The sequence below is a fragment of the Pleuronectes platessa genome, chromosome 1 (assembly GCF_947347685.1).
Source record: "Pleuronectes platessa chromosome 1, fPlePla1.1, whole genome shotgun sequence".
NCBI classification, from domain to species: Eukaryota; Metazoa; Chordata; class Actinopteri; order Pleuronectiformes; family Pleuronectidae; genus Pleuronectes; species Pleuronectes platessa.
Genome location: NC_070626.1, coordinates 4,361,464 through 4,374,468, shown reverse-complemented (window position 1 = coordinate 4,374,468; position 13,005 = coordinate 4,361,464). Strand labels below are relative to the sequence as shown.

At 40.6% G+C, this 13,005-nt stretch overlaps 2 protein-coding genes across 4 annotated transcripts in view; one reads left to right on the top strand and one right to left on the bottom strand.

The window, feature by feature from the left end:
* vps35 (VPS35 retromer complex component) overlaps positions 1 to 2,919 on the bottom strand; it is a 19,290-nt gene extending 16,371 nt beyond the window's left edge. Inside the window, exons 1-3 of one of the 2 annotated variants that reach the window (XM_053428834.1) lie at positions 2,792 to 2,909; positions 1,704 to 1,878; positions 430 to 525 (exon numbers count right to left, since the gene is read on the bottom strand). In XM_053428834.1, coding sequence (XP_053284809.1) covers positions 430 to 444 — 15 coding nt within the window. In that variant the 5' untranslated portion in view covers positions 445 to 525; positions 1,704 to 1,878; positions 2,792 to 2,909. Of the gene's footprint in view, positions 1 to 429; positions 526 to 1,703; positions 1,879 to 2,791 lie in introns of both variants that reach the window. The other variant, XM_053428757.1, reaches the window with a different exon arrangement.
* mtfmt (mitochondrial methionyl-tRNA formyltransferase) lies at positions 1,768 to 13,005 on the top strand. 2 transcript variants are annotated; one of them, XM_053429020.1, is made up of 10 exons: positions 1,768 to 1,894; positions 5,685 to 6,060; positions 6,806 to 7,003; positions 7,788 to 7,910; positions 7,994 to 8,096; positions 8,187 to 8,262; positions 8,351 to 8,442; positions 10,810 to 10,888; positions 11,656 to 11,724; positions 11,878 to 12,014. In XM_053429020.1, coding segments are annotated over exons 2-10 (945 nt in total). In that variant the 5' UTR covers positions 1,768 to 1,894; positions 5,685 to 5,857; the 3' UTR covers positions 11,880 to 12,014. The 2 variants fall into 2 exon arrangements, with proteins under 2 accessions (XP_053284995.1, XP_053284924.1); XM_053428949.1 differs by having other exon boundaries at positions 1,770 to 1,894; positions 11,656 to 11,729; positions 11,878 to 13,005.

The following is a 13,005-nucleotide window of genomic DNA, read 5'->3' as shown; positions in this document are numbered from 1 at the left end:
ACGACAATATGTCCTCTTTCACATTAGGGCTGCACGATTATGGCCAAAATCATAATCACGATTATTTTGATCAATATTGAGATCACGATTAATTATTCATTTTAGGGACAACATCGTTTTATTGCACTTTCACGTTTGAACAAGAACACTACTTCCACTTCCATTGTTGTGCTAAATTCCAGCTAATGTACACGTCTTGGCATCAAAATAAAACTTATACCGTTCTTATTCACCTAAAGCAAAATATAAATAAAAAATTTCCCCAAAATAAAGGGCTAACAAAAAACAAATATGCTATCACAAAAGCAAACAAATTAAAACAATTCAGGCCTATGCAGACAAAGCATACAGGGGTTCTAAAGGTTGATCAGCTCATCACAAATTATCACCACCATGACAATGATTGTAACAGACTGAAGTGGCCCCTACCAGACATCGCTTCATCTGGAAAGACTGGACCTTGACAGCCTGCACAGCTTCATCCAGAAGCTTCTCCTGCTCATCCTGGGGAGACTGCGTGGTCGGCTGGAAGAGAGAAACACAACTTCTTTAAATCTTGGATGATCTACATATTAAATTTAGAGCTGGGAAAAATAACTCACAAGACACATTGTGCAAAAGAAGCAGTCAGCTTTACTGTCAGAGAATGTGAACAAGCTAGTTTGCCTCCCCAACTGGTTAAAGAATGATTAGATTAGATTGTGCCATGGTGTGGTTAATGGTTGTTTGACCAAAAATAGAACAAAAATTCAACCATCCTATAAAAAGAATGGCTAAGAAATATATTTTGTTCTGTGGCATTGATCAGGAAAACAGCCCTTCATCTTATGTTATTTCTTCATAAACATTATGACTGGAAAAAAAAATATTATGAACATCGATATCACATTATCTGGTTCTTATTCTGGAGACATTATAATAAAATCCACACAAACTTAAAGTGAAACTTCAACCTTTTTGCTGAAGTTTTTCTTCCTGGAAAAAAAAAAGGCCTTAATAATGCACTGCAAGGAGGCAGGGAGGCGGGGCTAGGACACTGCTAGGACACGCCCACATATCCTCAGCTCTTGCTCTGCCACACACTGACATTCAATATACCATAGCTTGCTAAAGCTAAGTCATCTAGGTTGTCTAAGCCTCCAGTAGCAGCACAGACACTTTTGTGACAGAAGGTGTATGAGGTAAAGGCTTTTCGCCTCCAAAGTTTGCTGATGGCCAAGATCACAGTCTTTATGAAACAACCGGGGCTAATCCATGTCTGAGGGGCGTGGTGGTCCTGAGCCAGTGGTTCAAACGGTGTGTGAGAGAGACAGTCAAGGGGCAGGAGAGGATGGGGAAGTCTTTAAATGGTAGACGATGTGGTGTTTTAAAGCTTTAGTGTCAACATAGATGTGAAAATGTGGGCAGTTCTCCATATTCTGGCGGTCAGGGGAACACCCACAGGCGTGGTGTCATATTTTTAAAATATAGGTAAGAAAATATCATGAATTAGAGACGTCCCAAATGGTTGAATCGACGTAAAGTCCAATTATTGCTTCTGTGTCAAAGCTATGCCAAGTAGCCTACGCACAGGGCCGAGCATTCATCGTCCACTGTTACCCTCCTCTGGATCTGTGTTCATGCTTGGATCACAGCAGATATTCAGGCTGAAAACAAGGTGTAAATTACATCCTGTCGAGTTGAATATGAATGTTGGGGCTTACCAACACTTGGATGACATCACAGGAGCAGTATGGAGGCCTTTTATGTTATTTACTGTCGTTTTTTACGATTGAAGAAGTGGTCACCATTTACTTCAATTGTATTGGATTTGGCAGCAACACTGTTTACCCCTGAAACTCCAAAAGAGATCTGTGGACTCAAACACTCCACCCAACACTGCATCGGCATAGTGGTGAGTAGATAGAGTTAATTAAAAATTTTGAGTTAACTATCCCTTTAATGAGATATTAATACAGGCATTTATGTTTTTCATTGTCATCAAAATTAGCTACAGCTCAAAAAGCACATTCAAATACGGTATCTCTTTAATGACTTTAAAACTGATGACAAGACATACACCAGTTTACTGAGGCTTTATATGGTGTAGCCTACTACCAGTGTTAAGTGTAAGTGAACATGTCCTGTGTTACAACATAAATAAAACCCAGACTGCACCGAACTCAGCTTGTCCACTAACTTCCACATGACAACGTGACACATTTAAAAACTAACTACATTGTTTGAGTGTCGCTCGGGCGAGTCTGCGCTAATTCCAGTCGTGCATGTGTCGGTACGTAAACACGTCTGAAATATAAAAGGTGTTGTGCTCCCGCGGGGTGGCGGACATGGCGCCGCAGTTAACCATCAGGCACCGTTTCCACTTTGTTTTTGTTGAGTTAAGGCCACAACATATAGCGACTGTAACATATGACACAGCAAAGCGGAAGAACATGAACATGCTAAACAACAGCTAGCTGTCACCTGCTCGGTCCGGGAAATATCCGACGCTGGAAATAGAGGCTCGTCTGACCCGACACGTTAAATGGAGATGACACGATAGCATTTTTCGTATATATAACGATGATTAAATGAACATTAGTGAGAGAGGACTAGCTACAGCCAGTTGGTAGCTTGTTAGCCTCGCTAGCCGCTGTCTGACGTTAGGCCACAGCAGCGCTCACTTTCTTCTCCAATTTGAGTTCCGGCTCACACAGCGGAGTGTAGTTGTTCCACTGACCCACACTGAACACGGACCTGACCCAGGAGCAAACATGAGAACAGAAGGAAACAGTGTTAGGAAGGTGCTCACCATGATTATTAGCCGTGTATCAGATCAGTCGGAGAGGCTGGCCTGTCATGTGACCAACATTCACGGTGCCTTCACGGTCCGCTCTCAGCGAGCAGCACATCACAGACCAGGCGTGGCCTCAGCTCCACTGTGGCCAGGATGTACAGTGCCTTGCATAAGTATTCACCCCCTTTGGACTTTTCTACATTTTGTCATGGTATAACCACAGATTAAAATTTATTTCATCGTGAGTTTATGTAATGGACCAACACAAAATAGTGCATCATTTGGAAGTGGGGGGAAATATTACATGGATTTCACAATTATTTACAAATAAAAATCTGAAAAGTGTTGAGTGCATATGTATTCACCCCCTTTACTGTGAAACCCCTAACAAAGATCTGGTGCGACCAATTGCATTCACAAGTCACATTTGCAAGTCACATAATTAGTAAATAGGGTCCACCTGTCTGCAATTTAATCTCAGTATAAATACACCTGTTCTGTGACGGACTCAGAGTTTGTTGGAGATCATTACTGAACAAACAGCATCATGAAGACCAAGGAGCTCACCAAACAGGTCAGGGATAAAGTTGTGGAGAAATATGAAGCAGGGTTAGGTTATACAAAAATATCCAGAGCTTTGAACATCTCTCTGAGCACCATAAAATCCATCATAAGAAAATGGAAAGAATATGGCACAACCGCAAACCTACCAAGAGGAGGCCGTCCACCCAAACTGCAGAGTCGGACAAGGAGAAAATTAATCAGAGAAGCAACCAGGAGGCCCATGGTTACTCTGGAGGAGTTGCAGAGATCCACAGCTGAGGTGGGAGAATCTGTCCACAGGACAACTATTAGTCGTCTACTCCACAAATCTGGCCTTTATGGAAGAGTGGCAAGAAGAAAGCCATTGTAGAAAGGGATCCATAAAAAATCCCGTTTGGAGTTTGCCAGAAGCCATGTGGGAGACACAGCAAACATGTGGAAGAAGGTGCTCTGGTCAGATGAGACCAAAATTGAACTTTTTGGCCTCAATGCAAAACGCTATGTGTGGCGAAAACCCAACACTGCCCATCACCCTGAGCACACCATCCCAACAGTGAAACATGGTGGTGGTAGCATCATGCTGTGGGGATGCTTCTCTTCAGCAGGTACAGGGAAACTGGTCAGAATAGAGGGAAAGATGGATGGAGCCAAATACAGGGAAATCCTTGAAGAAAATCTGATGCAGTCTGCAAAAGACTTGAGACTGGGGCGGAGGTTCATCTTCCAGCAGGACAATGACCCTAAACATACAGCCAGAGCTACAAAGGAATGGTTTGGATTAAAGAATGTTAATGTCTTAAAATGGCCCAGTCAAAGCCCAGACCTCAATCCAATAGAGAATCTATGGCAAGACTTGAAGATTGCGGTTCACAGACGGTCTCCATCCAATCTGACTGAGCTTCATCTTTTTTACCAAGAAGAATGGACAAACCTTTCCATCTCTAGATGTGCAAAGCTGGTAGAGACATACCCCAAAAGACTTGCAGCTGTAATTGCAGCGAAAGGGGGTTCTACCAAGTATTGACACAGGGGGGTGAATACTTATGCACCAAACAGATGTCAACTTTTTTGTTCTCATTATTGTTTGTGTCACAATAAAATTTATTTTGCACCTCCAAAGTACTATGCATGTTTTGTTGATCAAATGGGAAAAAGTTTATTTAAGTCTATTTGAATTCCAGTTAGTAACAGTACATAATGGGAAAAAGTCCAAGGGGGGTGAATACTTATGCAAGGCACTGTATATGCATGAAGTGAGCTGAACATCTGTACACATGTTGACTAACACTTATGAAGCACAAAAGCCCAGGTGGTCACAGTTAATGTAAAAAGTTATGTAACATAGACATATATTTTTTTGGGGGATTGCCTTACAAGCAACCTGACGCCAGCACGCCATTCTTATAAGTCAGGAACTTCCCCCTTTTTAATTTTTGAACATTTTTCAAACGTCCCAACAATATGACACACAGATCAAGATACTACATATTAAAAAAGGAACAGGTGCAGCTGTGTAAATAGATACATCGTCTGCATATACCTGCCTGTTAGCACTGTTTGTTTACTGGCCTCTGGAAAATCTGCAATAGCTATATACGCATATCTTTATACAGTATACACTTGTCACTTGGGTATTCTTCTAATAATTCCTCTAATATTTATAGGATTGCATTTTTTTTATTTTTTTCACATTGACCTTTTTTACTTCCGTGATTTAAAGTTTCTTCTCTCGGTTGCATCTTATTGTGCTGTTGAGCTGACCTGTCTTTCTCGTCCAACACTTGTCGTTGTAACTGTGACAAATAATGAAATTGGGACAAGAAAAAAAACACGAAGCATGGTAAGTAGGAGACAAATAAACACGAAACCAAAATACTGTAAGGCAAGAAAGTAAGATATCAATCATAAAATAAGGTAATAATATTAAAGTTCAAATAAAAAGGACGAGGGCTTGTTTTCTACACTATATTCTTCTCCTCCAATTATCATTGTTAAAATAATTCTAATGATGATGACTATGTTGTTTTCAGTAGCTTACATAAACGTGAGAGGTTAAATAGGTTAAACCAGCAGATTTACTGATATAACCATGAGTTAACATTCAGAATACACAAAGAAAGTAAGTTTACCCCAAACTGTGTCTAAATTAAACTAAAAAAAGCTAATATTGTCACAGATTATCAATTAAACTGTGATGTAAATGTTTATGGTGAAATTTCTACTATCTCCCCCCATCTTTAATCAGAGAGAAACTGTTAATTTCATATTATTAGTATTTTAGCCTAAAATAGCACTTATTCATAAATACCAGTTCAGCGTTCAGTTTATCCAGATGGTGGCAGTAATACTGTTTGTCTACCACCAGGGATTGCTCAGCACGAAGAAGACGGAGGCGGAAGTGTTAGTGGAAAACATGGCAGCGCCCGTTATGGTCACACTTAGGGCAAATCCAGTTCTTCTACAAAAACGTCCTCGGTGTCATCATTGACTTTTTGGACTCATGGTGTTTTATGAACGGAAGCAGCAGCTGGTGTGAGCATGTGGCCGAACAGCAGAAGAACAGGAGCGGCCCTGAAAATCCTCCATCTCTGCTGTGCACCCACCGGGTCGAGAAGAGGAGTTGAGGGGAGGCAGCGGAGGGTCTACAGATGTATGTCAACATCAGGACCACCGTGGAAACTCCTGTTCTTCGGCTCTGATCATTTTGCTTTGGAGTCTCTGAAACTCCTCACAGCCAGCAGGTGAGAATCACATCTCACACAGGAGGCCTTCAACACAACCTGCAGTGGCAGATCCGACAGACAAAGTAACAGTGCATTAGGCTTTATTGTTTACCATGTCTGTTTAAACAAGGGTACAAAAGAACACTGGAGTTATATATATTTATTATTTAGAGTAGCTTTATTGCTTTTTCTGATTAAAACTTATTATTATACAATTATGTCGATTGTGTAATTACCTGTTTGATGAAGGATTTTAGGCTGATACTGTTGGATAAAACTATTGTACACTTGCTTGTGTTCAGACACTATTTCATTTTTAAAGTTTGGTTATTTGAGTAATCCTTAAAGCCCATTTTCCTTTGTATTATCCAAATAGTTGGAATTATGTTCTAATCTTTCTCCCAATCTCACCAAAGTTTTGGTTAAAGTTGTTAATATATTTTTTATGTTATTTAATGTTAATTTCATCAGTCAGTGAGGTTAAGATGGAGATCTCTTTTTCAAGAGAGATCTGAGCACGAAGAAATATTCACAACAACAAAACAGCACTACAAACAAACATTAATCGAAACAGCACTACAAACAAAGAAATATCAAAACAGCACTACAAACGAATTAAATAATTAATTAGAAACAATTAAACAATCTTGGAAGACATTCGATAAAGGAGCTTTAAAAAGTCCAGGAGGAATGAGGGACTGCTTATTCATCATGTTGGACTAAAGTGAATGTATAATAATTAACCTACATGTTCTGTTTGTAGGAGCTCAAGTGAAAATATAGTGGAGTCCCTTGAGGTTGTCACTCTGTCTGCTGATGTCCCAGTGACAAGGTTTGCCCAACAGAACAACCTCCCGGTCCACAGGTGGCCCCCGGAGAATGTGGACGGACGGTTTGATGTTGGGGTGGTGGTGTCTTTCGGCTGTTTACTCCACGAGAAGCTCATCAACAAGTTTCCACAGTGAGTACTTGTTTGTTATCCCTCAGTGGATTGTTTGGACTGTTTCTCTGCTGTTGAGTTCACATATTCAAGCTTTAAAAAAACAGTGGTTTTACATTTGTATTTCCTACCATTGATGTAATTATGATAACACTACTCAATAATTACATAGATCTGAAACTACATGTCCACACTGAGCCATCTAAATTTCAGAACACAGTTTTTGTGTGAAAAAAATGATCTGCAATCACAGTTTGTTTTTTGTAGAGACCTCTCTGCACAGTAAAGCATAAGAACAAAATGAAATTGAGTAAATATTTTTAAGATAACAGCTCTGCTGTATCATCAGTAATACCGGTTATATATTGTTATATTATGTGTATATTGATTACACTAAAAGTTACAGATGAAAGAAAGTTGTTTTCCCAATTCTGATGTTCCTAACTAGACTACACACACACACACACACACACACACACACACACACACAACCAGATCACAACAACACACCAGATCCAGACAATACCCACCATTTAACCATTCGGTAGTAATTTAGCTAGTCATTCTGAATATTTTACTTTGTGGGTAGAAAATCCTTATTTTATAATGTGACGTCATCTGATAAAAGTACCATCAATCCAGCTCAATGTGCTTTTTAACCATCCAATATCTGCATTAGCAAACAAAATACTGGTTGTAATATTGTAAGATTATGTACAAATTATTAGGTTTAGTACATATTCTAACTTTAATCAAGGATATGTTTGAAATTCTTTCTCACTGTGAAAATGCTTTTTCTTTGTAGTGGGATTCTGAACGTTCACCCCAGCCTATTGCCGAGGTGGCGAGGTCCAGCACCCGTCTTCCACACCATTTTGCATGGCGACACTGTGACTGGAGTCACCGTCATGCAGATCCGCCCTCACAGGTAAACAAGAGGGAAAAGCTCTCAGCCTTACCTCCTGATCCTTAATTCCCCTTAAATGGCATAAAAACATCTTCACATCCCAGGTTTGATGTGGGACCCATTCTCAACCAGGAGCTCCATCAGGTCCCTGAAAACTGCACTGCTGAAGAGCTTGGAGCTGCCCTAGCTGAAAAGGGAGCCCATCTGGTGAGTAGTTGGAAAATAATTCGTACAGGACTTTTTCCTCTTACTAACAGGATGTTTATAGAGTTGCTTAATTTGTATTTTTGATTGCAGCTCATCGATACGTTGATGACACTCTCTGAGAGAATGGCACATAAAACGGAGCAAAGCAAGACAGGTTCAACTTTTGGTATGTAGACCTGAACTACTTAGATACAGTTTTACCAAACATCTTTAAGGATAATTTATCCCAATTCCATCTTTATTTCCTCCAACAGCCCCAAAAGTCAGTGGCTCTATGAGCTGGATGGTGTGGGAGGAACAGACATGTGACCAAATTGACCGTCTGTATCGATCAATCGGATCACGAGTAAGGAGAACCTTTATGGGACTGTATTCACTAAACAACCTAAAGGCCGAATTATAGTAGTGCGACTGCAACTGCGTGCCGCAGTTGCATCGACGGACTCGTTTTGGTTTATGGTTCCCCAAGGGTTGCGCGTGTTGCAAAGCAATTCATCGTCATAACACTAGGCGGAGTAACGTGTTTTGTCGAAGACGACCTTAGAGAAGCCTTCTTTGTGTGTGGCAGTCGTCGTCGACTGTTTATTTACATCGCCACTGCGGCTCCTCATAGCCTTTTTCAGTCAGTGACGGGTTATACAAGTGGTCATACTTTCGGATCTCTTCTGCCAAACGCTCTTCTATTTGATCCATATTCGTTCTTCTAAATCATCCGTGGTTTCTGCCGGTATTATGGGGCATGAAACCGGAAATGCGACTCCCGAAAGGATGTAGTTAGCAGACCAATCACAGCCTTGCGGGCTGCGTGAGGCTTGCGTAGCTTTGTCGTATACAGTTAGGTCCATAAATATTTGGACATTGACACAATTTTCATCCTTTTGGCTCTGTACACCAACATAATGGATTTTAAATGAAACACTCAAGATGTGCTTTAAGTGCAGACATTTAATTTGAGGGTATTTGCATCCAAATCAGGTGAACGGTGTAGGAATTACAACACATTTCATATGTGGCACCCCCCTTTTTAAGGGACCAAAAGTAATTGGACAGTTGGCTGCTCAGCTGTTCCATGGCCAGGTGTGTGTTATTCCCTCGTTATTTCATTGACAAGGAGCAGATAAAAGGTCTAGAGTTCATTTCAAGTGAAGTATTTGTGTTTGGAATCTGTTGCTGTCAACTCTCAATATGAAGTCCAAAGAGCTGTCACTATCCGTGAAGCAAGCCATCATTAGGCTGAAAAATCAAAACAAACTTATCAGAGAGATAGCAAAAACCTTAGGTGTGGCCAAAATCAACTGTTTGGTACATTCTTAAAAAGAAAGAACGCACTGGTGAGCTCAGCAACACCAGAAGACCACGGAAAACATCTGTGGTGGATGACAGAATAATTATTTCCCTGGTGAAGAAACACCCCTTCACAACAGTTGGCCAGATCAAGAACACTCTCCAGGAGGTATGCGTTTCTGTGTCAAAGTCAACAATCAAGAGAAGACTTCACCAGAGTAAATACAGAGGGTTCACCACAAGATGTAAACCATTGGTGAGCCTCAAAAACAGGAAGACCAGATTAGAGTTTGCCAAACGACATTTAAAAGAGCCTGTACAATTCTGGAACAACATCCTATGGACAGATGAGACAAACATCAACTTGTACCAGAATAATGGGAAGAGAAGATTATGGAAAAGGGAAGTAACTGCTCATGATCCAAAGCATACCATCTCATCAGTGAAGCATGGTAGAGGTAGTGTTATGGCGTGGGAATGTATGGCTGCCAATGGGACTGGTTACCTTGTATTTATTGATGATGTGACTGCTGACAAAAGCAGTAGGATGAATTCTGAAATGTTTCGGGAAACATTATCTGCTCATATTCAGCCAAATGCTTCAGAACTCATTGGACTGCGCTTCACAGTGCAGATGGACAATGACCCGAAGCATACTGCGAAAGCAACCAAAGAGTTTTTAAGGCAAAGAAGTGGAATGTTCTGCCATACCCAAGTCAATCTCCTGACCTGAATCCAATTGAGCATGCATTTCACTTGCTGAAGACAAAACTGAAGGGAAAATGCCCCAAGAACAAGCAGGAACTGAAGACAGTTGCATTAGAGGCCTGGTAGAGCATCACCAGGGACGAAAACCATTGTCTGGTGATGTCTATGGGTTCCAGACTTCAGGCTGTCATTGACTGCAAAGGATTTGCAACCAAATATTAAAAGTGACAATTACATTTATGATTATGTTAGTTTGTCCAATTACTTTTGGTCTCTTAAAAAGGGAGGGCCACATATAAAATGTGTAGTAATTCCTACACCGTTCACCTGATTCGGATATAAATATCCTCAAATTAAAGCTGAAAGTATTCACTTAACGCACATCTTGATTGTTTCATTTCAAATACAATGTGGTGGTGTACAGAGCCAAATTGGCGGACGGACGCAAGTCGCAAGAGGGGGTACGCAAGCACGCAAGGGGCTCTTGCGTGTCTTGCGTGCTTGCCTGCCTGCGTAAAATCCGACTATAAAACGGCCTTTAGGGCTAAAGACAAAGAATTAGGACCATCCATCCATTTTATATTTTCTCAGTTCCTTAGTAAATGATTCAGCAGCTCTGTGAAGAGCTCTAATGTATCACTCTTACTCCTGGTGGTAATATAGAGCAAGGAGTTCATTTTTGACTTTGTCTGTGTAACAATTCTCTCCTCTCTGCCATCAGATTCCATTGAGGACCATGTGGATGGGCAGGGCAATAAAACTTCTTGAATTTGTAGGAAAATGTCACATTTCATTATCAGGTAGGTTTGATAAAACCATTTTTATTCCTTTTTTCCTTTATTTTCAAAAGCATTACATTAAAAGGAAGGATAAGAAAAGGATAACATTATGCATAAGCTTTCTGTACGAATGTGTGTGAGTTGGCTAATGCAACTCGTGCAGCGAGTTGGGACCTTAATTTGTTCATAAGACTCTTATCAGAGAGAGACATTTTCTCTCCCATATTTTTTCACATTTACCTTCTGTTCCCTACATAGTACTTGAAAATGATCATAACCCATTTAAGACTGAAAATTAGTTATCTACTGTGTGTTGTGGATCACAAGTGTCTGCGTCAGTATAATCAGCACTGTAGGTGCATTAGAGGATGTTCCCGAAATAGAATTGAGTAGCACAGTTTGTAGAGGTGGGGGTTCTTTAAGTATTGGATATATTTTTCTTCCTGTGTGCTGTATCAAGTTACTGAATGGTGAAACATTTCCAACAAATATCTCCAGTACAAAGAAGAAGCAACTTCGTTGAGCTAATAATAACAATACAATTTCTAAAATCTTTAGGACAGCAATTAGCTGGAATTCTATAGACCACCAGTAAGAAACATGCAATCAAGAAGCTTGGAATATAGAATGTAGTTGAATTTGATTCCCCAGCCTGTGTGTGTGATGTGGAACATGGACAGTGGAAGGCCGGGAGGCATTGACATTCACATGCAAGTGTGTGTATTTGCTGTTGGCCTGTACCATAACATGTGACCCTGAGCTGTCGTATATCACTCCCATGTTTGCAGATCAAAAAAGGAAACCTGTTCCAGGCTCAGTGACGTATCAGAGGGAGTCCAATACTTTAGCTGTCTGCTGTAAGGTCTGTTCAACTCTGTCCAGCTCTGTCCACATTCCTCAGTACTCATAATGACACAACTCTGTCCCTCTCTACTGCACTAGCACATCAAGTTTTACTGCATGTCATCCTGATATTAGTCATTGGTGTTGACATGTGTTCCCTGTTCCAGGACGGCTGGGTGGGTTTCAAGGCAGTGCTCCTGAAAAAAAGACTGACAGCAGCTGACTTCTACAATGGCTACCTGCATCAGACTGTGCAGCAGAAGACACTGTGTCCGACAGCTCAAGGACTGTTTCTTAGTAGAAAAGGTGGAACTGCAGCACAGCGGATGAGAGAAAACTCAGTGTTGTGATGTTCTTGCCATAGAACACTGCAGACAGGACATCACCCAATGGAATCTACTGTCGTGAAGTTGTTACTCTTGTCTGTTTTAAGACATCTGCATCTACAGTATGTTTACTGTATTAATGAACTCTATACTTGCAATAAATGAATATGCTGTTGACTGACAGATGCAAGGAAAAATCGTGAAAACTGATTTTTTGTTTTTTTCTCCATTAATTGAAGTACACTTTTTCTATAGGTTGCAGGATCTGATTATTGAGTTACGTTTGATTCACTAGTCTTGATTTTAATGTTAATGTAAGCATTGTTAGTAAGAGTTAAACATGGTAACATACTGTATTTACAATGACATGGCTCCTGTACCAGTGACAAAGGAGCACTGCTGTACACATGACTCTGCAAGACTCTACACAAACTACTGCTCACAGTTGATTCACTGACACTGCTCCGATGGTGGCTGGGTCTTTGTCAGCTGTCCTTGGTGGTGCAGAACAGAGAGTTAGTGGAGTTGGTTTGCAGGAGTTTGGTGTCATACCATATTATAAACCCCTGGAAAATACAGCATCCTCCTTTGGTGTGGGGGTAACGGCACGTGGATTTTTTGATATTCTAGTCTTTCAACAAGAGTTTCGACAAGAGCCAAAATCCTTCTATCTATATAAAGATGTACACATGAAAGGTTAATATTTTAGGCACAATAACAGGGTGGCTCCAGACTCAAATCACTCAACAACTACTGCCTTTATGTTCAGTGTTGTAGAGGTTGGTTTCATGATGCTGTAGGGAGCAACAGGAGGGTTTGTTTTTGAGTTTATGTCCAACTGTATGTCCACAACTCCAGATCCCATTTTGTGGAGTTCTGGTCATGTCTGAAAACGGCTGTTGTATTCTTCTGCTGTATAATATGGTGCTTCTTAGAGGACACATTAAATTGTACTTAATTTGATACGTA